The following is a 26,468-nucleotide window of genomic DNA, read 5'->3' on the forward strand; positions in this document are numbered from 1 at the left end:
TCAACACATGTCGATTGCAAAAGGCTTTAGAAGTTGCCAGGGTGAAGTTTTAGGTCTTTTTGGTTGGTTGGTTGGTTGCAGGTATATTAGCAGGAACGCCTCAGCTAGGAAACAAATCCAATTATTTCATTGTAGCTTTCTCTCCGGCTCGCAGAAGTAAGGCAGAATACCTAACACGCTTCTGTGGCTAGAATTAAGCCACCCTCCAACCAGTGTGCTTTTCACCCCGCGGATTCAATTCCTACTGGGACAGTTTTTCGACGTGTCAGTTTTGCAATGAGAAGCCTGGTTCAGAAAGGACTGAGCGTTATCACTGTAAGGTACACGAACCAGCAAACGCCGGGGAGGCGATTGCCTAGTGGGGCGAGACCTGGGCGCATTTAAACTTTCCTTGAATGTCTTTTGCCACTAAAAAATAAATAACTAAATAAATAACGTAGCCTTTCAAATGTGGATCCCAGATCAAGACAATTACATGTCGTTGTTCCATGTGAGCTCCCTTTGTAGGAGCGTCGCAACGGGCTCTCCCGTTGTCCTGGCGGTGTTGTGGAAGTCGATCTGGGCACTAGCGGAATTTCACACGTACTCTCACCTCTCCCCGTAAGGCTCCAAAGCCGGGCAGCAGCCAGCTCCCGATGCCTTCGCCCACGCCCGTCCTGCTCTGGAGGCGCTCACGCTTATTTTAAACATGCGCCTGCGAGTTGCACTGAATTGCATTCGCCCGGAGCTACAAAGGGGGAAGCTGAGCGTGTGTCTGCGCTGCGGTGCAGGCTGGCAGGCAGTTGTTTTAATTAAAGGGTGGGGCTCGGTGATATAGACACCAGATGAAAGCAAACCGCGCGGAATAAACTAATGAACACATTGTGTTCGGAACACATCTGATTTCTTTTTTTGATCTGCGTTGTGTTTTAAAGAAATGTCAGCGCCCTAGAAAGCAAGCCCGTGAAACCTTATTTCCCTGAGAGTGTGCGGCGCTTTTCAAAGGCCAGTGTGATATAGTTTAGAAAAGAAATCCTGCTGTGAAAGCTTGCGTGTCTTCTCTTCACCAAACTAAGCTCCTGTCAATCACGCCCAGCCCTACCCAATCACCAAGCCCCTTTCTGGAAAGCAGCTCATCCCGCTGTGCTTTTATATATCACACGGCAGCATGTTTAGATGCATTTTTACTATCACTTGAAGGGCTCTGAATGACGAGGGCATAGTTACGGTGCCGAGCGCCCCAAACGCTGGAGTTGCTGACAATTTGCCTGGCTATTGTGTGTGTCTTTCTCTCCCCCTTTCCTGGCTCACGTGGGCTGTGTTTGTTATGGACACCAAGTAGGCAAATATGGGGGGGGGAGGAATAATTAATTTTGGAGGTTCCCATCCACCTACCTAGCTCACAATATGACAGACTGGTCGAGGTTCATTAGTTGCCCTACCCTGGGGATGGTAATACCGAGCGCGGCATGGCGCTGCCACCTTTAGTACTGGGGGATGGAGGGCACCCCACTGGCAATTCCTTAAAACTCGGCTCCTCTCACGGTTTGCCAGATTCTGACGCCGGGCTCGGTGCATGGCTGGAGGTCCCCAGTGTCTCCGTTCTGCCTCTGACACCAGCTGGGACAGCTCGCCCAAAAGCAAGATCCCCCCAGGACCCACCATGCCCGGAGCTGCAGATGAGAATTCCTCCAGAACCTCGTACCACGGCACGTTCCGGATGTATGTAGACTCACCCAACCACAGGGGACGTGAAAACCAGGCTTTGCCAAAGCAGACAGCTAGCACCAGAAACTCTAAGGAGCAGGGGGCACGAAGGCTGGCAAGGGGTCTGAGAACCAGGTCCCACCATTGCAGCCCAGTAACTGGAGCTCTGGCTGATCCGCCCTTTGCCTCTTCGATTCTAGAAGGGTATCAAACGATGAATCTGGCAATCCACAGAGAGACCGGCGCTTTTCTCCCCTCCCCTGGACAGCCCATTCCACAAGAACTGATCTGCAAGTGGACTGACAGCAAAGGACACCACTCCAGGCAGGCTTGCTCGAGAATATTCAGCACCATGTTTGAGCTAGTTCACCATGTCACCATGGAGCACGTCGGAGGACCAGAGCAGCCCAACCATATTTGTGACTGGGAGGGCTGCGCTAGGGAGAAAAAACCCTTTAAAGCCAAATACAAACTCATAAACCACATCAGAGTGCACACAGGCGAAAGGCCATTTCTATGCCCGTTTCCGGGGTGTGAGAAAGTGTTTGCAAGAGCTGAAAACCTGAAGATACATAAAAGAATCCACACAGGTTAGTTAGACTGCAAGTAGCAATAGTCATAAGTAGATTTGGGGGGTCGGGGGGATCATTTGCTTCCTGGACTTGAAAGGGTTGAATTAGCAATAAAAACCAATCAGAATAAAATCATAATAAATAATACCTTAGCACTAATTTTCCTTGCATATTAATGGAAAAGCCCCCAGGGCGGTGGCACGTGCTATAGCTTTACCTCTGGGTGCTGATTATAACTGGGGGAATATTTTTGCTGTATCTCTGGCTCATAACTGAAAACAAGAGACAATTGTTTTTACTAACATTTCCCCTCCCCTCCTCCTCAAACTCTGTGTTTCCAGGCTACTGTCCAAAGGTAAGCCCCCAACCCACCCACATTTAATACTTCTTCAGTCAACAATACACTAATATTGTCTGAAGGTAACAAGCACCCCTCCCCTTCCCACACTCACGTTCCAGTGACATTATCTTCCCCTAGAACCTTACAGCGCTTGACAAAATGAGTCTTCTTTCATGGGATTATATCATAGTAAACAAAAAGGGAAGTGATTTTTTCTGCTAGAACGAAGAAATAGACAGAACTAGGAGTGAAAGAAATGTCTCAGCAGCGTCTGCTTTCCTCCACGTTTTCCTGTAAAAATATACTTAACGTGCCCAAATTTTGCCCCGGCTTTTTGTCTAATTAGATTTTGGTGTCCCTCGTTTTTAAGACCCCTTCAAGTCTACAATTTTTTATTCAGATCTCTACTGGCCAAAAGAAAGATGGGAGCAAACACTGTGCGGAAAGGATAATACGCTACCGAGGGTTATTTTGTATTAGATCCCAGTGTGGACAAACCGAAATGTTAAACAAATATTTAAAAAACAAGAATTTTAGAGGCATGCTGGGAAATTCTCTCTCTGTGTGACTGCATCTATCTAGCCACCCAGACAAAGCCCGCAAATTCTGACACCAGAGAAATGAGCAAACATATGTTATGCTTCCTCTGAAGGCAGAGCGGGGACTTGCATTGGGGTAGTGATTTCAGGCGCTTTATTAATTATGACGATGGTTGCCCAAACCTGAACGATTCTAGGCATTATTTCATGTATTTATTTGCGCCATAATTTAAGGCATACGTTGTGATGGCTGCGCTGCAAGCGCCTACCACCCAGCCTGCCGATCACACGAAAGCTCTGAAATGCTGGGTAACTAAAAGGTGTCACTGAAAACCATAAGGTTACTGGCATGAAAGAACAAAACCCTGGTTCTGCTAACAGTGGGTCCTTTTGCTCCTGGAAATGACGCGTTGCCTAGCGCGGACACGTTCTTGTGCCCCTTCCACACGCGATCGCTCCAGTCCTTGCTTCGGGTGAGCATGTGGGTTTCTGTTCCAGGAGAGAAGCCGTTCGTGTGTGAATTCGCGGGGTGTGACAGGAGGTTTGCCAACAGCAGTGACAGGAAGAAGCACACCCACGGGCACTCGAGAGACAAGCCGTATCGCTGCAAAGTCAAAGGGTGCGAGAAATCCTACACCCACCCCAGCTCCCTGCGCAAACACCTGAAAACGCACCGCAGCCTCGAGCCAGCCCCCTCCACCGCCACCACCAAGCCCCGGGCGGCCGGACAGCCCCCGGGGGCGCAGGAGCCGGGGGCCGGCGCCTGCCAGTCACTGGCCAGCCCCGCCGCTTGTCTAACCAGGTGTGGCCCCTCCAGGTGCCAGGGGAGAGAGAGGGACGCCCCGGAGATGGAAAGAGGGGGCGCCTCCCACGCAACCTCCCGCAGTGGGCGTGAGGCCAGACGGACCCCTCGGCCGGCTCGTCCCCAGCTCTGGCGCAAGGTGCCCTCCGAGGGCTCCCGCAGGTCCCCCAGCCCACTCACACTCCCGGCCGGGCTGGGAAAGGGCTGGGAGCCAGGGCACAGCAGGGCCACGGGCGCTGCCCACAGCAGGCCCGAAAGAAGCGCTCCCCCCTCCAGGAGAGGGCTCAGTGAGCTCTGACGGGTCACTTCCCCGGGGCCAAAGGGAGCCTTCTTCCACCTGCCCGCGCCAGGCTTGGAATCACGGACCCCCTAGCCGGAGCCGAGCGCTGGGGAGCTGCAGCTCCCTCTGGGAACTGGACCGTCCATGTACAGTGGGTGAGAATCGCCTGCAACCTCCTTCGGACCTGGGGTTAGCAGCACCCAATGGCCAAAAGGGCTCCCGAATGCTGGCCTAGGAATCCAAGCCAAGAGCAGCCCAGGGCCCTCCCGGCACGGCAACACCTGGAAATACTGCGCTCATCAGCGTCAAGAACCCGAACCCGCCTCTTCCCCCCCGGTGGCACGTGCTGCGCTCAAGGCCCGTCTCTCTCCCTCACACTCACACACACGTGTTACTCAGGACGTGTGTGTTCTGTGCTTCCAGGCGCTCAGCTAAGCCTGGGTCCTGTCCGCCACCCAGGAAACTAGCCCGCACGGATTTCAATCATCCGTGTGCCCAGTGGTTTCTTTCTGTGCAGAACACGTCTCCTTGGCTCTCACTGGCACGTTATGGGCGAGTGAGGTTTAGCCTGTCGCAGTTACATTTGCAGTCTCATAGAGGCGTTGCAAAAATAGGGGTGTAACCCTGCGATTAGAGATAGACATGAAAAGCACTCAAAGCGTGATTTGTTGTTTTACTGTTTAGCATTAATGGTAATGGGATTATTTTGTCCCTTTCCTTGCTATGCTCTGTTTATGTTCTAGATGTGCGCGTTTGGTACCGATGTTTGACATACGATTTGAAATAAATCACCCAATGCGCTCCAGGCTCGGGCACGTCAGGTCGCAGGGAGACGTGTTGCCAGTTATTGGCTGGGAATTATCTAGATCCCAGTCACCGAACCGGTTCTGTCAGCTAGGCTGGACAGTAGATACTCCGATCTGCGGAGTCTATTTTCCGGGGACGGAGCCCAGTGATACAAGTCTGGCTTGTAATGCTAAGCGTCTAGATAACGACAGCTCAGTCTTTGACTGAAGTCGCTTAGCTGTAATTACTCATGAATTAACCTCTCTTCTTCCCCCCTCCCCCCACTCCCAGCACAGTCGGGGAAATTGATATTAAATCATTTTCCACAATCCATCACTGGAAATGCAGACAGGCTATTTGCCACCCCCATCTGTCTCTACGGCTTTTCCCTTTTTTTGGCCAGGTTTGAACTCCTAGCTTAAAAGTATCTCTGAAAAGTCACACTTTGCGGGGCTGGGGGTGGGGGTGAACCGTGGCACTTTTAACAATTTTGCGCGAATGCAATTCTCAATGGCTTGTCTCACCCTTAATGACAAGCAAAGCAATGCAAAGGACGGCTTCTCTTTTCCTATGCACACAGCATGCAAACGTGGAGTATTTTAATCTACACTATATATATAAAAGTAATTCCTAATCAACTCTTGTCAGATTCCCCAGACTTTCAGTTATTAGCAATTCTCTTTGGAAGCCCTTGGCAATTTTACTGCATGTCAGACAGATAAAAGATTCTCCGGATCAAGAGTTATTAACACATTTTTGTGATCCTTTAACACTGGTGCCTGTAACTCTTTTGGTGTAAGCAGCGATTTGACTAGCATCGGTGCGCATATGCAATTCTGATACTTTGAAGCTCTGTGAGGGACCCGATCCTGAGGCCCTTCCTTGCCCAAGTGTGGAGGTAGGGGATCAGTCCCTAATTGCTACATTGCCTACCTAACTTCATCAAAAGCATTCAGAGGCTGCTTACCAGTGTTCAGATGTTCCATTCTTCAGACCTCAAATGGACACAAAGAGACCCTCCGTCCCATTAACCTTCGATCCCAGACACCAGCGGACAGAGTCAGGGGCGAACCATCTTTCGCGGAGTTTGTGCGTCACGTGAGTTCTAGATCAGAACTAGCCCTGAAATCTAGAACTCAGGCAACCAGCCGTAAGTAGGCAGTGAGCAGACAGAGAACGCCCGGCTCTGTGCTCAGGGCAGACAGCGCTTTGCCATCCGATCTTTGGATTTACGTCTCCAGACTAAACCGTGTTCCATAGCCAATTTCTCATACCCGAGCTCCGATTAATTAGGCTGGAAAAATCAGGAAGCCTTTAAAGATATGTAATTCTCATAGAAAACTAGTGGAGAGTCTGTGCTTTAGATAGATAGGGTATATGGGGTAGATCGATCAGAGGGATGTATGGGGGTAGATAGGGTGTATGGGGGTAGATCGATCAGAGGGATGTATGGGGGTAGATAGGGTGTATGGGGTAGATCGATCAGAGGGATGTATGGGGGTAGATCGATCAGAGGGATGTATGGGGGTAGATAGGGTGTATGGGGTAGATCGATCAGAGGGATGTATGGGGGTAGATCGATCAGAGGGATGTATGGGGGTAGATAGGGTGTATGGGGTAGATCGATCAGAGGAGTGTATGGGGGTAGATCGATCAGAGGGGTGTATGGGGGTAGATCGCGCCCCAAAATATGCCGTTTATTTCACACACCCAGCGCTGGACACAATCCGCTCCCCGGAGAGGCTAACCTCACGGCTGGGTTTCTTCCCCCACCCCGCTGCTTGTGGTGGGCAAGCTCCTGGCAGGCTGGGGGGGCCGGAACCCCAGAGTCACCCCCCGGGGAAGGGGGACAGTGTCCGTGTGTCGTTCGCAGCTCTCGGGGCTTGTGGTCAGACGCGGGGAGGGGGGGAATGGAAGGGGAGCCCCCCCAGTCAGTGCACCCCCAGAGGCCAACAGAGAGGGAACCCCAGCCCAGCCCATTGAGCCCAGGGGTGGCGTGGGGGGGGAAGGAGCCACGGCCCAGCCCCTGGTCTGGAGCGTTCCCATGGCTCTCGGCACCCAGGGCTGTGGAGCGGGACCTCTCTGCGCTCGGGGTGCCCCCAGGGAGGGCTGGGCAGCTCGCACCCACAGCCAGGCAGGGAGCCGCCGGGGGCGACTCTGGGATGCAGCGCAAAGGCTGGAACCGCCGGAGCGTGGCTGTTTCAAAGCTTTTATTTCCCCACCTGCTTTTGCACTGAGGGGGGGGGGGGGGAGGAGACAGGTGCCCGGCAGAGGAAATATCTGCGCGCGCCCCCCGCCCCGCCCCCAGCAGAGTGTGTGCGGAGCAGACCGGCCCCCCAGCTCGCTGCGGAGCCAGGGAAAGCAGGCGCCCAGCCACGCCGGAGGCAGGGCTGCAGAGGCGGCTGCAGGAGGGAGCTCTGCCCGTGCGGAGGGAGGCCAGGGCAGGCCGGGGCTAAGCGGCTGGCCCGTCACTCAGCCGCACTGGCGAGCATGGGTGGACCGGGGCTCGAACCGCTCTGCCACACAGCAGCCTGGCTGTTAGCCCCAGCCGCCCCCAAAGACGCCCGCATCGCATCTCCGTGACACTGGCATGGGGGTCCGGACGCTGCCTCTCCGGGCACCCGCGGCTGCTCTAAAGGGAGCCGGAGTTCTCAGCCCCCTCCCAAGGATTATTTCAATGCAACAGCCAGGAGACTCCGTGATCACCCCGACAAGCACACTCCTGCTGTCTCCGCCCGAATGTCCCAAGTTTGCTCCGGGTACTGCCCTGGCCTCAGTGGAGTCACTCCGGATTTGCACTGGTGTAAACGAGGCAGGGATCTGAAGTTTCAGGGGTGGATGCTGCTTCAGCCTCGAGTTGATTTCCCAGCCTAGGCGGAGGGCGGGATTTGGGACGAAAGACACATTATCACACTGGAGGGGTGAGCTCAGAAGTTACAAGCGGTGGGGTCACTACAGAGTCCTAGAAAGTCCTGCCCAGGGAGGGGAAATATTTCTAACACGCTGCCCTGACCTCAGGGCACAGGCTAGGGCGTGACTGGCGGCAGCAGCGCCTTGCTTGGTGGGTTTTGCTCCTGCAATTGACTCAAGATATTTAGGACTAAACCCTGATACATAATCGTCCCTCGAGGTCGCAGCAGGTAGTGACCCGAGACCATGCTTGGACTCCCAGAGAACGGCTGTGATTTGGAAACAATCCAGGCGGAGCTCCAGGACACCAAAAGGGGACATGGGTAAGCGGGAGAGGAAGGGTGTATTAGGGGAAAGCCAGGACTCTCTATGGGCCTGACCCAAAGCCCATTCAAGGGATTATTACCATGAATCACTTGTATCCTGGTAGCACCTAAAAGTCACAGCCAGATTAGGCTGCATTGTGCTAGGCGCGGCACAAACATACAATAAATGACTGCTCCTTCCAGAAAGAGCTGACCAGCTCAAAGAGGAGATGTAACAAGTGGATGAAAGAAACAAATAACAGGAGTGGGGTGAAGGCGATGAGAAAATAAATATAATAGACTAGAAGGACTCCCGTTGGCTTCAAAAAGGTTTGATTCAGGCCCCCTATGAATGTTGCTTTATAGATATTTCTGAGGTCAGCAAATTACAATTAACTCTTGGCAGCAGAAAATGGTCCCCTCCGCTGTCATAAGAACATAAGAATGGCCCTCCTGGGTCAGACCAAGGGTCCATCTAGCCCAGTATCCTGTCTTCCGACAATGGCCAGTGGCAGGTGCCCCAGAGGGAATGAACAGAACAGGTAATCATCAAGTGATCCATTCCCTGTCGCTCATTCCCAGCTTCTGGCAAACAGAGGCTAGGGACACCATTCCTGCCCATCCTGGCTAATAGCCATTGATGGACCTACCCTCCATGAATTTATCTAGTTCTTTTTTGAACCCTGTTTTGCTCTTGGCCTTCACAACATCCTCTGGCAAGGAGTTCCACAGGTTGACTGTGCATTGTGTGAAGAAATACTTCCTTTTGTTTGTTTTAAACCTGCTGCCTATTAATTTAATGTGGCCACTCCTAGTTCTTGTGTTATGAGAAGTGGTAAACAACACTTCCTTATCTATTTTCTCTACACCCGTCATGATTTTATAGATCTCAATCATATCTCCCCTTAGCCATCTTTTTTCCAAGTTGAAAAGTCCCAGTCTTTTGAATCTCTCCTCATATGGAAGCCGTTCCATACCCCTAATCATTTTGTTGCCATTTTCAGAATCTTTTCCAATTCTTATATATCTTTTTTGAGATGGGGCGACCACACCTGCACACAGTATTCAAGATGTGGGCGTGCCATGGATTTATATAGAGGCAACATGATATTTTCTGTCCTGTTATCTATCCCTTTCTTAATTATTCCCAGCATTCTGTTTGCTTTTTTGACTGCCGCTGCACATTGAGTGGGTGTTTTCAGAGAGCTATCCACTATGTCATTTCTGATAAGCACCATGTAGGAAGGTGGGTGGGGGAATATCTCCAGGAATACAGCTATAGGAGAGCTAGGTATTTTTAGTATGATTTAAACCTGCAACCATGTAAGTGACACATAACTAGACATATTTTAGAAAATTATTTCCTTTTGATTCATTTATTTATAGAGTTCATCACAGTATTGACAGGCCAAAATATTCAAAAATCATGAGTCAGGCCCCCAAGATCATGAAATTGGCTTAAAATATATGCCGGGTTCTTTTTTCTTCACTTTCTGGTTTTTGAGCCTTTAGTATGCACCGGGGTTTTAAATTACTAAGCTTTTCTACACAATAATGAGGGCTAGAAGAAACTAACTGCTTTAAAGAATGAAAGCCTAGATTGTCATCTAATCACAGGACTCCAGGAGCTGGGGCTTTACGAAAAATGCTAATTACCACAAAGACTCACAATAAAATTGCGAGAGCTAGCAACACTGTGTAAACAACTCAGATCCTACGGTCATACATACTTACCTAACATATAAATAATCCTCACCAAATTTTAAAAAAAAATAATAATCCAAAATTGCAACCCTAAACCAGCCTCTAACACACCTAGTCAGCTGATCAGAGTACCAAATTCTCCTCTCAATTACACGGGGGCAACTCCCCTTATGTAAATGGGGCTGTCTTCTTTATGTGGGAGGAGAAATTTAGTGATTGGTGGGGCAGTGAACACGTGCAGAAGGAGTGCAGATTTCTGCCTACTGCTAGATCTGCTGCAGAGTTTTTGTTTGGTTGTTTGCATTAGATAGATGCAGACTGCATAAATTCTGTACTACTGACCCCCGTTGATCTCTACAAATGGTAGGTTCCAGATTTAATTTCACCATGTCTACAGCAGTCTTACTTTCTCCACATGGTTGCATAGTGTCAGTGAAAGCTGTGCATGAATATATAAAGCAGAAGGGACCCCAATTACTGCAGTCTGTCCCGCCAACTGCTATTTGTAATAAATGTGTCTAGGTGAAATTGACAGAAATGCAAGTTAGCGATAGGGCATCAACGGAACACAGAAACATGGAAGAGTAAAGGAAGCTGCATTTCTAACACAGCCAACTTCTTACATACAAAAGAAGAAATGATGTTTCTGATGGATGCACACAAGGCCAAATTCAGCTCGTAGTTATTCCAGTGTAAATCTGGTGCAACTCCAAAGAAATCAGTGAAACAGACCAACGTTTGGCCCCTCGTTATGCATTGTCATTTATCACTGATGGGGGTAGACTCTCTCAGAGTAGGTTCTCTGCTCCTCTGACCACCTGTGCAGAGGGAACGCTGCTTTTTCACATGTATTCATGCCAATTGTTGCAGGATTTGGCCTGCAGGTCCCGGTCCAGCAAAGAACTCAAGCACATGCTTAACTAACTTGCACAACTTAATTAACGGTCTCTCTCACATGTTGAAAGAGAAGCAGGTAGCCTTGGCATGTGTATATCTACAGCACGCGTCTGATACTGTTACCTGAGCTCAAACAAATCTCCCATTGGGTCAGACCTAAGCTAGGGTAAATTGTCATAATCTCACCAACTTCAGTGGAGCTCTGGCTATTTACCCAAGCTGAGGATATGGCCCCTGGCCTTGAATAAGAGTTGTGCTTGAGTCAAGGTGGCAGAATGTAACTTGGTGGGTGGGTGGGTGAAGAGAATCTTTCTACCTGGAGGTCTGTTCCTACCTAAATATACCCTTCACCCGCATTAAAATAAAACAATTAGCACTTACATGTAGAATTTGTTGCTGGAATTAGTTTTCAGTATGAACACGAGGAATTAAAAACCTCAACAATTTGTCAGACTATTCAAACAATGCATAAAAGGGACAATACAAGAAGGACAGATCAGTTTTCTTTTCTATGAAGCTGAAAACAATGATGGTTCCTTCAAGCTCTTCTGGTTGATTTGATAGAAGAGAATTATCGTGCATATAAATAAAGTGCTTGGAGCATAATATCTGAGATTCTGAGTGCCCTCAACTCTCACTGAAGCTAAGACAACCCCCGCACCTTAAAGGATGGAGCTATTGGCTGTATCTACATGCTGTACCATAAAAAACACTTTGTATGACAATTACATGTTTCTTCATAAATTCCATCCACCCTTGAAATCAGCATGACTGTTTCTACATTCATTCTTGACCTCTGGACAATAGAGTGAGGAAGAGAGGTTGTAGCTAGAGAAGTCTTTAAGATTCCATTTTATGGCACTAGACGATATTGTGATGTGTGACATAATTATTGCACCTTTAGAGCAAGGGGATGGATAAAACAGTGGCAAGAGTTTTGGGTAGACTTTGTACCAAATTCTTGTTACAACTAGTGCAAAACTGCATAGAAATCTCTACACAGAATTCATGCTATTATTTTTTATGGTTTACATTTCATTAGGCTTTGAAGAGTGTTCACATAATGAAATGTATACAGTATACACTCCAATATTAATTATGAAAATCAATAAGTTATTCAGCAAATAAATTATGTATTGATTACATTGCTTTGGTATGATGTGTTTGCATGATAACACTAGAAAATGAGAAAGAAAATTGAAAAAGCAGTCAGAGAAAAGGAATAACAACAACTTTAGCTGAGAAAAAGAAACATAAGAAGGAAAACATAAGAGAAAACAAGCAACACCAAACATGAGTAAACACGACTTTTTTTTTCCTATAGAGCTGAACTAGCTATCTGTCTAGACTCTCATCTCCACAGTATTTGAACACTTGAATGGTATCCAGATCAAAGTATTTCATGACCAATATTATGTATTAATTTGATGATAAAACACAGCTGCCTGGTCTACTTCACACATAAGGGTTGCCAGATCTCATCTTTCTGCATATTTCTCTCTATTTTTCCAAAAGCAATTTCCCACCCTAATTTTGCTGTTTTTAGCAGAGAGTTGAGGCTGTTCAGTACGAGAGGAGTCAATTTGGCTTTTCAGGAGGATATGATGGCTTTTTTGCTGCCATGTTTGTTTAAGAAACCAAGAAACCACTTCTGTTCAGTCTGGGAGAATTCATGTTGTTTTGATTTATTGCCCAGGAGAAGTGTTTGGTTCCATTGGAATTTTAGGGCAAAGTTACTTTTTTCTTGTATCTTACGCTGGGAAAGTCTTACTACTTCACACACCAAACACACACAGATCTTGTCTTTGGAAAACTTACTGTACATATTCGGGTCAAGGAAATAACCCATCTCCAATCTGAATTGAAATCACTCTGATATGCAGGGCAAATTGGTCTGTCAGGGAAACGTTACAGCATGCTCTTTAAACGTTCAGGAGAAAAACTCATTGTGCTAAAGCATCTATACCCTTGAGTTAGGGTCCCGAGAACTGATGAAGAATGTATTCATTGCCAACATGGCATGAAGGGACCTACCCATCAGAGTTAATGATGGTGAGGTGGGATTTTCTTTTGGTAGCATTCTGACTTTTTGGATTACAGAGTTAACACCTCTCTTAAGCATGAGGTATTTTCGAATCTGATAATCTGTCAAATCATAATCCAGATGAATTTGTTGCAACATTTTTATGGTTCAGTTATCTCAGATGGGAATGTTAGCTCTGCGCAGAAGGGATTTGGCTTGGAATACCCATTGACAATAACAGAAATTGCATTCCTATTGCCAGTGAGGAATGCTGAAATCTTTCCTCTTTCTGTGTGCTTTACAGAGTCAGGAGTCTGAGGTCTCCAATATTAATTGCAAAATGTGCCCACTGTTGGCATATGACAAGCTATTTAACTGTATACCCCATCTTGAGATCTCTATAGACTGTAGTCCAAAGCTTTGAAAGTAGCTGTGATGGGGTGGCTGCCTCTCACTGGCAGAAAAGGGGTTAAAAGCAGCCCTAGGGAGGCTGCCCCAGAGGCAGCCAATCAGAGGAGGGCTGAAGGGAGCAGCTAGTCAGGGCCAAGTAGGCCCATATAAAAAGGGAGCTGCAAGGTAGAGGAAGGCAGTTCTCTCTGTGGGGAACCCAGAGAGGAAGGAAGGACGGACTGTATCCCTGGAGGGCCAAGAGAACTGCCAGCACCCTGGACAGAGCAGTGCTGCAAACAGGGGCAGAGGGAGCCAGAGACAGCTCCTGGCTGGCTGCTGGCAGGTTGCAGACTGAGGCCCTGATACAAGGGTAAAGAGGGTGCCGGAGCCACTGATGGGAAGTGGCCGAACAGCACACTGCAGGTCCCCCCGGAAGGGGGGAGTACAGTGTGTGGCACGGCCGGCGGGCTGTGTCGCTGAAGAGGACACTGCGATCCTTGGAGAGATGTGGGTCCAGAGTGGGAGTCACGGTGGCAATGCACCACCCACAGGGGACGCACCCAACCACAGAGCTAATTCCCAAGACAGGCTGAGGAGCCGCCAGAGTGGTGAGTGGACCCCGTTATGGTAGCCTACAGGAAGTTGGTAACATTTTTTTAAATCTTGCCAGAATCTGCAGAACATTGTCATCACAGGGCTCATCCCACAGTCCCTACTCAAGCAAAACCTTCACTGGATTTTAAGAGGAGTTTTGTCTTTGGTCCCAACTCAATGCACTTATTCACATGCCTAATTTCATATGCTTAACACCATCCCCATTCAATACAGCACTATAAGCACATGATTAAGTCCCATTGAAGTCAATGGATTTACCTTGACATGAAGCTGGAGTAATGCAATGGGGAACCAGGCCCTAGATTATTAAACGTCACCAAAGAAATTACATCCCTTGTTAAATACCCGTTCCATGCAATGGGTAGTGTCAATAAGCTTCACAGGCATGTCTGCCAAGTGGCCGGGCATGTTAGCGCAGAACCTCTGGAGGAGGGGAGGGGAGGGGGTTGAATTGGGGATGAATGCATATGGCTTAGAGGATGTTCAATAGAAGGAAAATATTCCTTGGAAGCAGATAAAGTAGTAATTCCTTCCAGTTAGTACTGATTGCAGGACTTCTGAGGACTGCAGAAATGTGGACAGCAGCACAGGTTAATAACTCCGAAGTGCCAGCTGTGTACAGGCGTGTTCTGCTTTCAGGTGCTGTGTGCATGTAGCCCACAGTACAGAACTGAGCCGAAAAATTTTTTGAAAATGTCACTGCAAATAATTTGGTATTTACCTTACTTTAAGTCTTGACCACTTAGCCATGCTAGTTACTCGTTGATTTAGGAATGGTGGATCTCAGATTAGGGTTATGAGATGCTATCCAATGAAATCCTTAAAATCAGGGAATTGGAGAGTGTCACACAACTTTTGAAATATACAGTTATCTAAATTGTGTCTAACAGCATTCTCCCTCTCATCCATCCTTCCATAGACACAAAAGGATTGAGGAGAAAATGTAAATTCACAGGCTATCAAGTGGTATAAATTATGAGGGGTTTAACTAGTAGGTGCAACTTGGGGATGGGTTTATAGTATTTGGATTTTTAGCTGCGGGATGGGGTGTAATTCTCTCTATGTAAATAGACGCACACAGTGTTTGTTCAGCACCTAGCCCAACAGGGTCCCGGTCGATGCCAGAGCTCCTTGGTACTCCAGTAATAATAAGGATATCAATCTGCACATACACAATACACACATTCAGACCAATGGAGAGAGAAAATACATGATTGTGTGGCATAAAGGTTGTACTGACATGAGTTTGGCATGGACACATTATTCACAAGAGGCCTTGTTATCGGCCTTGTCATGCCTCTCTCCGCTGTTCATCCACTTACCTTCCTGCTTTCTTCCAAGCCACCCCTGCCACAGGGAACATCTGTCACTGACTGGGTGTGGGCAGTCAGGCCTAGTGAGTGGAGCCACAGTCAGGTCCAGTGGTTAGAGCCTGAGTTGGTAGCCAGGAATCAGAGCTGGAGTCAGAGGTCAGGCACCAGAGCCAACAGTTCAAGCTGAAATCAGAAGTCAGGAATAGGAGCCAAGGGTCAGGACTGTTACCTGGCACAAGGCGAAGCAGGGGCAAGGCCCGATACAAGCATACACAGGAACTATCACAGCTATGGGGAAATGTTTTGAGCAGCCACCCAAATGCTGCAGGGCTTAAGAGCTGGCATTGGCTACATCATTTGATTGGCTGGCAATCTACTGCAGGCCAGCTGTGCTTGTTGGGGAGCCCAGAGAGTAGCTCGACTGCAGGCTCTGACTCCTGACAACAGCCTCCCTAGATGAGTCCTCTTGGCCACTACCCTATTTTCCTTCCTATCGCCTCACAAAACCCACATGTAACTGCGATAACCATGAGATTTTCACCAACTATTAACTGGGTAAAGGGACAGTTGGTGACAGTACATATATGTTCACAAGCAAACTATTTTTGATTGCGTGGGTAGCCCTCTCCTCTAACCCTCATTTGTTGTGTCCTTAAATTCCAGGTTCTTAGGGACACAGATGGAACCCTTCTCTATGTAGGCAGTGCCTAGTATATTGCAGGCACTGGTGCAACAGAAAAGAATAAATAATGACAAATGATGCTGCTGCTGTGGCAGAGCTATGAGTGAACTATGCAGGCAAATGTCATTAAGATCCTCATAAACACCACCAGACATCCTGCACATTGCACCTCTTGTACAGAATGAACGATGTTAGGAAAGTCTTAGAGAGTGTTAAAATATCGTTTTGGGCCAGTTTTCCTTATGCTTACACCTGTAAAGTCTTAGTTACAATCAGTGCAATTGGCCATGCTTGAGAGAGAGCCTGTGTAGCTAATACATTTCAAAAACCTCTAAAAATGAACTAAACATTTTTTATAGAGAAGAACATGAGACTTTGACGTCCAATGGTTTGGAACGTTCCAATGCTAGAAGCAAGGCTGGCAGGGAATCAAATAATGGTAGCTAGTGTGCAATATGGACTCATTGTTTCCTTCTGCTCTCCCATCTGTCTGTTTGTACCATCTTTTGTCTTACTCTTTGATTGTAAGATCTTTGGGGCAAAGACCATCTTTTTTGCTCTGTGTTCATACAGCACCCTGGCCCATGACAGGGGCTACCACAATACAAATAATACATAATAAAATAAAATCTCATTTTTAATCCTTTTGAACCACAAACACCAGCCCTTGAATCTGCCACTGTTCTGGGAATGATAGGTGCCTCCATCTCAGACCAGTGCAGTTTTGGGGAATTTTCCATGCATATGTGTAGGGGAGTGGGGAGAAGTAAACCCCTGTCCAGCAGCTGGCATTTGATAAATATGCTGATTTATTGCTTATTGAGAGGTTGTCAAAGGGGCTAGTCTGGTCTCACGCCCACAGAGGTTGGATATTTCAGAATAAGTCCTGATGGAGACAGAATAGCGGGACAGGGTGCAGGGGAACAAGTCGAATCAATGGGATTTGGCACATGAATATTACTGCCACATACATGGTGTGCTTGATGAGTATTTATTTGTATTAAAAGAGCACCCAGAGGGCTCACCCATCAGGATCAGGGTACCATTGTGCTGAGAGCTGCACAAACACATAGTTGGAGACATCCCTGACCCGGAGACCTTACAATGTGGATGCAACAACTAAATGGAGGAAATGGGGAGCAGGGGACTAGGGCAGCAGTGAGAGGCGCATGTGGTTACATGGACTAGCTGAGTCACGATTAGCTACTTTCAAGTCACTCCAGTAGGGTTTAAGGTTTTTTTTTTTTCTTCTAGTTTTAAGATATAAATGAACAAGAAAAGTTATTGAGCTCCATAATCTCTATTGGCCACTTACCCAGCCTTTACCGGCTGGCAATACACACACACACACACACACACACACACACACACACACACACACGTATTTATATTGGGCCAAGTTCAAGAGTAGCACATAAGGTGGTATCATAAAGACCATCTTATTCTAATGTAGGCTCTGCCGCTCTCTGTTAGGCTCCCCATTCCTACTTACACCTGCTCACTCTAAGTGGAAGGGGGCTAAGTGGCTCTAACTCTCATGTTGAGGATGCAGAAGAAAGTGGAAGAAGGGGCATCTAAGGGTATGTCTACACTTGGAGCTGGGGATGTGATGCTAGCTGTCATTGAGCTAGTGTGCTAAAAATAGTAGGGGAGCCATGGTAGTGCAGGCACCAAGGGCTAGCTGCCCCAAGTACAATCAGATGTGCACTAGATTTTGAGTGCACTAGATCTCACTGAGCTGGGAATCACACACCCTGCTCCAAGTGTAGACATACTCTATGTGAATATAAATTAGTGTCAGGGAATCTAATCTTATGCACGGAGATCAGGATGAGACCTATAGGGAAGACCTACAGGCTGCCTACTGTGGGGTTCTTACACCTTCCCTTGAAGCATCTGGTGCTGGCCACCGTTGGAGGCAGGATACTGGGCTAGATAGCCCTTGGGCCTGACCCAGGCTGGTGATTCCTATGTTCCTATGATCTGGACTGGTAGTAGCAACAATGGGGTGGGTTTTTTTGGGCGGGGGGGAATCCTGATGTAGACACAGCCTCAGTTGATGGAATCAAGATCTCTGAATACAAAAGTGGGGCAACTGGGCATGCAATGATTGGATTTGCCAAGCAAATGCCTGTTTGCGTCAGCAGATGCAGCTCCTGTGCACACCAGTGGATGTCAATAAACAATGTATGCACACCAAACCAGAGGTAGGCTTATGGCACCTGACAACCTGGCCCAATGACTCTGCGGTCTGGCCTTGGGACAATGAGACAACAATAGATGCTACACTTTAGCCTCTCTCTGACTCTCTGTGGCGAGGGTGCAACACACAGCATGATGGTCAACATACAGGTCTATAGCTCAGCATTTCTTCTGTTATATTTCCACCACTGTAATGCTGGTAAGTCAGATAAAGTCTCTGGACAATTTCCAATAGTTTGGGGCACTCTAGGGCCTTTCCCAAAGAACAACATAGATGCAGTATTAAAAAATATAGGGTTGTATAACCCTTTAAAATAAACAGGTTGAATGAAATAGGCACCATTTCCTGCTGGCAGGGAGACAGACCTGCCCATCAGGACCCCATTTTGCAACTTACAGCAGCTTGTCAGGGAAAATCGATAGTTGGCATGGTAACGAGCTCATTTCCCAAGAATAGAGCTCCTTTTATTAAATTTGGCTGGCACATGAATCAGGAACTGATCAATCATCAAAACACGACAAGCACTTAATGAATCACAGATTTTTATTGAGTCGAATAAATAAAAAAAAAGTCCTGAGTCAGTTGGGACTTATTTCTGCTTCTGAATCTAGCCCAAAGGCTGTAACAAGAGCAGAAAGGGGTACAGCAGGAGTCTGCACTCGTGGGCTGCAGCAAGAACACACAATAAGCACAAGTGTAAGATTGTAATCTTGAGAACCTCCTATAATTTTTTTCTTGCCAGGCATGCCTCTTCTTTGTGGTGACATCTAGCCATGGAGCCAGCTTTTGGGGCAGTGCCAGGCTCTCTTCCTCCCCACCCCCTATTAATGGCATTGTTGCACTGTATTATTTGCTAATTAGCAGTAATAATATTGAGCCCTTATATAGTGCTTTAGCGCTTCAAAGCCTTTTACAGACATGAACTAAAGAATCCCTAGCATTTGTTCCTTACGCTTTCAGAAGTTCCTCACTCTCCAGTACACGGAATCATGGAACTATAGGCTGGAAGGGACCTTGAGAAGTCATCTAGTCCAGACCTTAGCACTGAAGCAGGACCAAGTAAACCTAGACCACCACTGACAGGTATTTGTCCAACATGATCTTAAAAACCTCTGGTGACGGGGATTCCACAACCTCCCTTGGAAGCCTATTACGGTACTTAACTATCCTTACAGTGAGTTTTTCCTAATATCTAACCTAAATCTTCCTTGCTGTAGAATAGGCCCATTGCTTTTTGTCCTACCTTCAGTGTGCTCTTAATAACAGCCTTTAACATATCTGAAGATTATCAGATTCCCCCCCTCAGTCTTTTCTCAAGATTAATCATACCCAGTTTTTTTAATCTTTCCTCAGAGGTCAGGTTTTCTAAACGTTTTTATTATTTTTGTTGCTCTCCTCTGGACTGTCTCCAGTTTGTCCATCTTTCTCAAAGTGTGGGACGCAAAACTATTCTATCTTAGTCCTCACCACTGCTTAGTAGAGTGGGACAACGACCTCCTGTTCTTACTTAAAACACTCCTATTTACACACTCAGAATATTAGCTTTTTTTGAAACTGCATCACATTGTTGGCTCACATTCAATTTGTGATCCACTGTAACAGCCAGATCCTTTTCTGTAGTACGACTATCTAGCTAGTTAGTCCCAATTTTGTAACTATATAGTCGAGTTTTCTTTTTTAGGTGAAGTACTTTGCACTTGTCTTTATTGAATTTCATCTTGTAGATTTCAGACCAATTCTCCAATTTGTCAAGGTCCCTGCAAATTCTAATCCTGTCCTTCTAAGTGCTTGCAAGCCCCCAGCCCCAGCTTGGTGTCCTCTGCACATTTTATAAGCCTCCATTAGCCAAGTCATTAATGAAAATATTGAACAGAACCAGACTCAGAACTGACTCCTGCAGGATCCCACTGGATACACCCTCACAATCTGTAGAATTACCATTTGAGTATGGTCTTTCAACCAGTTGTGCACCTCCTTATAGAAATTTCATTCAGATCACATTTCCCTAGTTTGCTTATGAGAATGTCCTGTGGGACTGTCAGAAGCATTACTAAAATCAAGATTTATCATGTCTACTACTTCCCCACTACCACTAGGCCAGTAACTCTGTCAAGAAGGAAATTAGGTTGGTTTGGTATGATTTGTTCTTGGTAAATCCATGCTGGCTATTCTTCATAACCCCATTATCCTCTAGGTGCTTACAAATTGGTGGTTTAATAGTTAGTTCCAGTATCTTTCCAGGTATTGAAATTAGGCTGACTGGTCTATAATTCTCCGAGTCCTCTCTGTCATTCTTTTAAAAGATAGGTCTTATGTTTGCCCTTCTCCAGGCCTCTGGGATCTCCCCTGGCCTCCATGAGTTCTCAACGACAATTGCTAATGGTTCCAAAATTGCTTCAGGTAATTCCTTAAGTACCCTGCGATGAACTTCATCAGTCCCTGCTGACTTGCATACATCGACATCATCTAAATATTCTTTCACCTGTTCTTTCCCTGTTTCAGCGTATGCTTCTTCCCCCTGGTGGTTAATATTAATTGTGTTAAGCATCTGGTCACAATTAACCTTTTTCGTGAAGACTGAAGCAAAATAGGCATTAAACACCTCAGCCTTCTTGGTATTGCCAATTATTAGCTCTCCTTCCCCACTAAGTAATAGACCTATGCTCTCGTTTCCTGGAAGGCGAGTAGCTTAAAAGTGGAACAGCATCACATTACAATATTCACTATTAATGACTGAAACTGCCCAGGCAGGTTCATCGAAACCATCTCCCAAAGTTTTACTCTCATCTTTAACTTACCTTGGATTTCTGGGCCATTTCCCACTTAGCCATTCCAGCTAGTAGACTGGACTATAGTTCCCCCCCAATCCAACTTGTAGATTAATTTCTCCTGTAAGTAAGGCTTTTGGTCTGGAGCCCCCAGGGATCCACTCTCCTCCTTCTTCTATTAACCAATGCTCATGTCACACGGCGCGCACACAGCTTAGCACTAGCAGTCGGCTGTGGAATGACACAACACAAAACCCCTTCGCATCTCCACAGAAACTAGGCATTCCATCAAGAACATGATATGCATTTTCCAATTGTCTTCACGTGCATTTGCATGAGAGATAATAACAGCCCCAAGAGGCTTCTTCTAGCCTATTAAATAATTGTCACTTTAAACATTGTCTAAATTCACACTTAAATGATAAGACTATAAAGATCCAGTACTGGCCACCTACACACATACAGCAAATACTACGTACTTGAAAAAAGTCTGACTGTGTATTTATTTACATGATGGTGTATATGATATTTGATTTATCATGTCAACTCTTGTCATAGGTCTAGTATATCAAATAAGCTTCTGTATGAGATTTCTCTCTGTATCTCTCTTTCTCTCATTTCTGCTATCACAAAAAATAAGCCAGAGATCATTAAAATGTCTGTCACATACATATACACCCACAAATGCTTCGAAATAATATCTAAAGTAAAAGCAATGATATTGCAAGTTATGGTAGGAATTTCAGGCCTATGTTAAAATACTCATTAGTGCAGAGGCATTCCAGAGGATGGATAGCCACATTAATCTCCATTTAATTAATTGCAATTCATATAATTTCAGGGAATGTCTAAAAACTGACTAGCCAATATTAAAAACTGCTGCTGCTTTGTGTACTGGATCTTTTTTCGCGTTGCCCAGTAACCTTGAACAAATTTAAGAGAGGACTGGAATCTGGACAGGCTTAGTTTTTTTTCAACCGTTCAGAAGTTTTCCGATCTGCCCCTGTGGTATTCAGCTTTAGCAAACAGCACAAGTCCTGCCCCAGCAGAGACAGGCCAACACAACTGATGTAGTGGCAAGATGCTGCTACATCAGCAGTTCTCAAACTGTGCATCGTGACCCCAGAGTGGTTCATGACCCTGTTTTAATGGGACCGCCAGGGCCAGTGTTAAACTTGTTGGGGCTGAAGCCTGAGGGCTTCCGCCCAGGGTGGTGGGGTGCTTGGGCCAGCTTCATCCCCCTTGACCTGCCTGGGACAGCAGGGACCTTGAGTTGCAGCTTCAGCCTCTCCCCCCGCACCTGGGGTCTTGGGCTGCAGCTTCAGCCCCACCCCGAGCCCCCTGGGGCAGCAGGGGTCTTGAGCTGCTGCTTCAGCCCTGTGCTGGGGGAAGGGGGATCATGTAGTAGTTTTTGTTGTCGGGGGGTGGGGAGGCACGGTGCACTGAAGTTTGAGAACTTCTGCTCTACATGAAGCCTTTACCACAAAGAGAAGGATGGCTCTGGGTGCGATGCTGCAAAACACTGTCGGGCACCGGGGCACGTGCTGCTGTTCCTCCAAGCTTGAGGAACGTGATTGCCCAACCAGGTGCCTGCCAGCGTCCACTGACGATGGCACCATCCACTCCTTTATTGGGGCCTAGCTATGCCCCCTTTCCTCTAAACCCATCCTCCATACTCCCTATTGTGCTATATGGTGCAATCCCTGCAGTATGCCCTGGTGTGCCAGTGCTGCCATCTGTCCATTCCCCACCTGTGACATTTCTCTCTCCTTGCATAAATACCTGGACAAGGGCAGGTATGAACATGAATTACTCAGAACAATATTTTGCATTTCTGCAGCACCTTCCATCTGAGAACCTTCATGCCCTTTACAGACGTTACAGAGTTAAGCGTCATACAGCATCACAGTGCAATAGGAATTATTATACCCCTTTTGCAGGTAGGGAAACTGAGGCACAGAGTGACTAAATGATTTGTCCAAGGTCACATGGGGAATCTGAGGCAGAGCCAGGAACAGAAATCAGATCATGCTGACTCAGCACGTACAAACACAATGCACATCTCAGTATTTGTTTTTGTTAGCCTTCCTAAAGGGACCATCCCTGTATTATTTGGGCAGTCCAGGAAAGCTTGCTTACATTTCCTGTGTACCAGTCCAAAAGGTCAGAACAAGCCAGGTCAGGAAATGGTGAATAGTTAAGTACAGGTAAGAACAGAAGAACGGCCAGACTGGGTCAGGCCAGTGGTCCATCTAGCCCAGTGTCCTGTCTCTGGTAGTGGCTGGTGCCGGATGCTTCAGAAGGAATGATGCGTAAGAGAAGCATGCTTTAGAGAAGAGAAGTGATGCATAATGAACAGACCAGTTTCATGCTGTGACTGACAAGCTGCCCCAGCTTTGCAAACTCGCTGCCAGTCTTCTTCTTTTTTACTTGATGTTACCATAGTGCCTCAGAGCCCCAGTCAGGACCAGGACCCAGGGCCGGCTCCAGGCACCAGCTTTCCAAGCAGGTGCTTGGGGCAGCATTCAGAATGGGATGGCAGCCCGTGTCCCCCGGTGGCAATTGGCGGCCGCGCCGCTCCTCTTCCCGCTGCGGTGGCTTGCGGCTGCGGCAATTCAACGGCGACCGCTTGGGGCGGCAAAATTGGTAAAGCCGCCCCTGCCAGGACCCCCTGTGCCAGGTTCTGTACAAACACAGCACAAAGCACCAGTCCCTGCCTCAGAGACCTTTACAGTTCCTCTCTTAGACTCGCAGTGAAGGATGAATTGTATCCAAATAGCACATTTTTTAAGGTGTTCCAAGAGCAGAAGCCTGCTAAAACAGCTGAAATTGTAAGGTAACAGAATGAGAGGACAATGTCCGCCATAATCTTTGCAGCTGTAGATGTGAGTCCAGGAGATTGGGAGACAAGGTGGATGAGAATATCTTTTTCATATTCTATTACCTCACCCACCTGATTTCTGTAATAATCTAGCTCTGACTGTGATTTGGGAGGGGAAGTAGATATCTATATTAGAGCTGAGAAAATCCTGCAAACACTTCCCCAGGGATATTCACATACATTCGTTCTACGTTTAGGACTGTCTGTGCCCCATGAGTGCTGACATCCCATGAAAATTCTAACCAGTGGGTTTACTGGCACAGGTATTCACCGAGTCTGCCTATGTTAAGCAAACATGGCAGAAAATTTCTGGAAAGCAAATTTCAAACTCATCAGCCCAAGTATCCACCCTGGAAATGGGCATCTAAGAGTTGCATTTATCCAATCAGGAATTAGAAATAGGCAGGTGACCTGTGTGCTCAGTGAGAACAGCTGGAAATTTTCCAGAGTCACTTGATTTTGAGTGAGATACCTTAAAGGGCCAGAGTTTCAGAAAGTGCTGAGCACCTGCTCTCTGAAAATCAGACCCCTTTAAAGAGTCTCAAGATGGGTGTTCCCCCCCCACCCCCAGTCACTTTTGAAAATACAGGCCTGAATTCTGTCATCAAGTAATCACAACAAACTGATTATGAGCAAACTCTAGACCAAGAATGATTGTGGGTAACAAATACGTTTGAAACAGTCCCAGTCTGGTCACTGACAGTTCCTCAGCAGGAATAGAGGCAAAATCCATTACAAAATTGTTCATTAGAATGGTTTTCCCACCTCCAGTCTATACCTGTGTAGGCGCCAGCATTCAACAAACAGGGCAGGGGAGACGAGTAAAGATGGAGCATCAAAACAAGGTGCTATTTGTTTGGAGCGTCAAAGAAAATGGAAGGCAGAGCTGTGGTCTGAGTCCCCAAATAGCAAGTGATGTTTCCTCCGTGAGCAGCACAGAATTGGAGGGGAAAAAACCTACAAGGGAGAGGACTTGAGAGCTCCTGGAGAGTACATTAAACATGATCTCTTATGCTGCTGGAAGAAAAAGAGGAACAGAGGAGGAAGGTAAACGTAGCCCACCCCCATGCTTTGTAGAAGGGTCTTGACATTTGACAGGGGGCAGACTTTGTGTTATGGATGTGCCTTTTGCCCTCCCTGTGAAAATCTGCCCAAATTTGGCCAAGTTATAAGCCTTTGGAAAAATTGCAGTTAGCACATGCTCAGTGAGATTTTTTTAGATTTTAGCAGCTAAATTCCCCCAAGATTCTATCCACACTAAGCATGCTCCAACATGGGGCTGAGCAGGACTTCTCCTACTATGACAGCTCTGGGCCATACTGGGTCTGGTACCAAGCAACTGAACCGAGAGCAGAGAACCTTTCTCTCCTGTGCCATCAATGACCCCCTGCTAGACTCAGGATGGAGGAGGAAGAGCATGATGGCAGATGAAATTAATTGCTAATACAGGCAAAGTAGTAATGCACACTGGAAGGAAAAAACTGAACTACTCATGCATGTCTGGGTTCTAAATTAGCTGTAATTTCTCAGGAAATTCTTTCCTGTATAGGTTTTTACACTGTGCTTATCACTAAATTATCTCAGGGCTTCTGAGGAAAAAGACCCAGGTGTGCTGTGCACAGGTCAGCTAAGACCTTTGCTCATTGATCTGCAGTGGTCAAAAGAAGAAAACAAAATGTTTAGCTGTATAGGACTGAGATAGAAACGTATGGTCTGACTTTACCACAAATGCTGTGTTCCGTTCTGGTCACCCCATCTGAAAAAAGATCTAGAAATAGAAGAGGTCCAGAGATGGACAATGAGAATAATCAGGAGCTTGGGGGAAAAATTATATGTGAGGAGAGACTAAAACCATAAAGGCTGTTTAGTGTAATGGGGAGATGAAGAAAAGGTGACATGACAGAAGTATATAAAATAGGGAATGGTATAGAGAAGGTGTTCCTTTCATCTTCTCTCATAACACGAGAATAAAGGGGTATACAATGAAACTGGAAGGCAATAAATATAAAAATGATAAAAGGAAATACTTATTTTTACACAATAAATAATTAGCCCATAGAACTCATTGCCACAAGATAGCACTGAGGCCAAGAGATAAATAGGGTTTTTAAAGGATTAGGCATTTATATTGATATTGAGAACACCCGCAGCTACATTTGATAAGATAAAACGCATAGGAGATACAAACATAATGCTTCAGGGTATAAGCCAACCACTAACTGACAAGAGTTAGGAAGAAACTTTCCTTTAGACAGGTTATTCCATCATGGAGTTTCTTCATCTTCCTCTGAACCATCTGGACTGGCTACTTTTGAAGACAGGATATCAGACTAGATGGACTGCTGGAGTGATCCAGTATGACAATTAACATACAGGGAATTATATAATTTTGTCGTATAACCCACCCACAGCAGTCATGACAAAACTGTAGTCTTAAATGAGTTGTGCTCATGCAAGCATTCAAGATCTAACAATCAGGTTTATAATGAGGCCTAAAATAAGACGAAAGGGGAGAACACTGAATAAAAGCAGCACAGCAAATTTTAGAAGAACAGGAACTTCTGGATGGAATTCACTGGGGTAAAGCGATAAAGTGGAAATGGAAAGTGTTCAAAGATAAATTAGTTTAGGCCTAAGAGCTTGCCTGACACCTAGAAAATGTACTAGGAGCACAGTGTCAAAAAAGCTAACGTGAATAACAAAGAAACACAAGAAGTGATGGAGGAGAGGAAAGAACCATAAAACTTTGGAATAACAAAGAGGTGCAATTAC

General features: G+C 46.6%; 1 protein-coding gene and 2 long non-coding RNA genes across 3 annotated transcripts in view; 2 read left to right on the forward strand and 1 right to left on the reverse strand.

Moving 5' to 3' along the window:
- The window catches only part of LOC141993657 (uncharacterized), a 136,025-nt gene that overhangs the window by 9,509 nt on the left and 100,048 nt on the right, over positions 1–26,468 (forward strand). The gene's annotated exons all lie outside the window — the stretch shown is intronic.
- LOC141993658 (uncharacterized) overlaps positions 1–26,468 on the reverse strand; it is an 89,647-nt gene that overhangs the window by 8,774 nt on the left and 54,405 nt on the right. The window contains exon 2 of the long non-coding RNA XR_012640924.1: positions 15,172–15,345. This is a non-coding gene — a long non-coding RNA (uncharacterized LOC141993658). The remainder of the gene's footprint in view (positions 1–15,171; positions 15,346–26,468) is intronic.
- LOC141993647 (uncharacterized) lies at positions 1,539–4,237 on the forward strand. The gene is made up of 2 exons (XM_074963194.1): positions 1,539–2,276; positions 3,636–4,237. The coding sequence occupies exons 1-2, from the start codon at positions 1,556–1,558 to the stop codon at positions 4,235–4,237; spliced, it is 1,323 nt and encodes a 440-aa protein (XP_074819295.1). The 5' UTR covers positions 1,539–1,555.

This window comes from Natator depressus, chromosome 9 (assembly GCF_965152275.1).
Source record: "Natator depressus isolate rNatDep1 chromosome 9, rNatDep2.hap1, whole genome shotgun sequence".
Lineage (NCBI taxonomy): Eukaryota > Metazoa > Chordata > Testudines > Cheloniidae > Natator > Natator depressus.

Bases quoted from the DNA above. Each gene is read 5' to 3' on its own strand.
- LOC141993647 (XM_074963194.1), top strand. From the start codon at position 1,556: ATGGCTGGAGGTCCCCAGTGTCTCCGTTCTGCCTCTGACACCAGCTGG. The intron at 2,277-3,635 runs GTTAGTTAGACT...TTTCTGTTCCAG, and splicing joins ACATAAAAGAATCCACACAG to GAGAGAAGCCGTTCGTGTGT.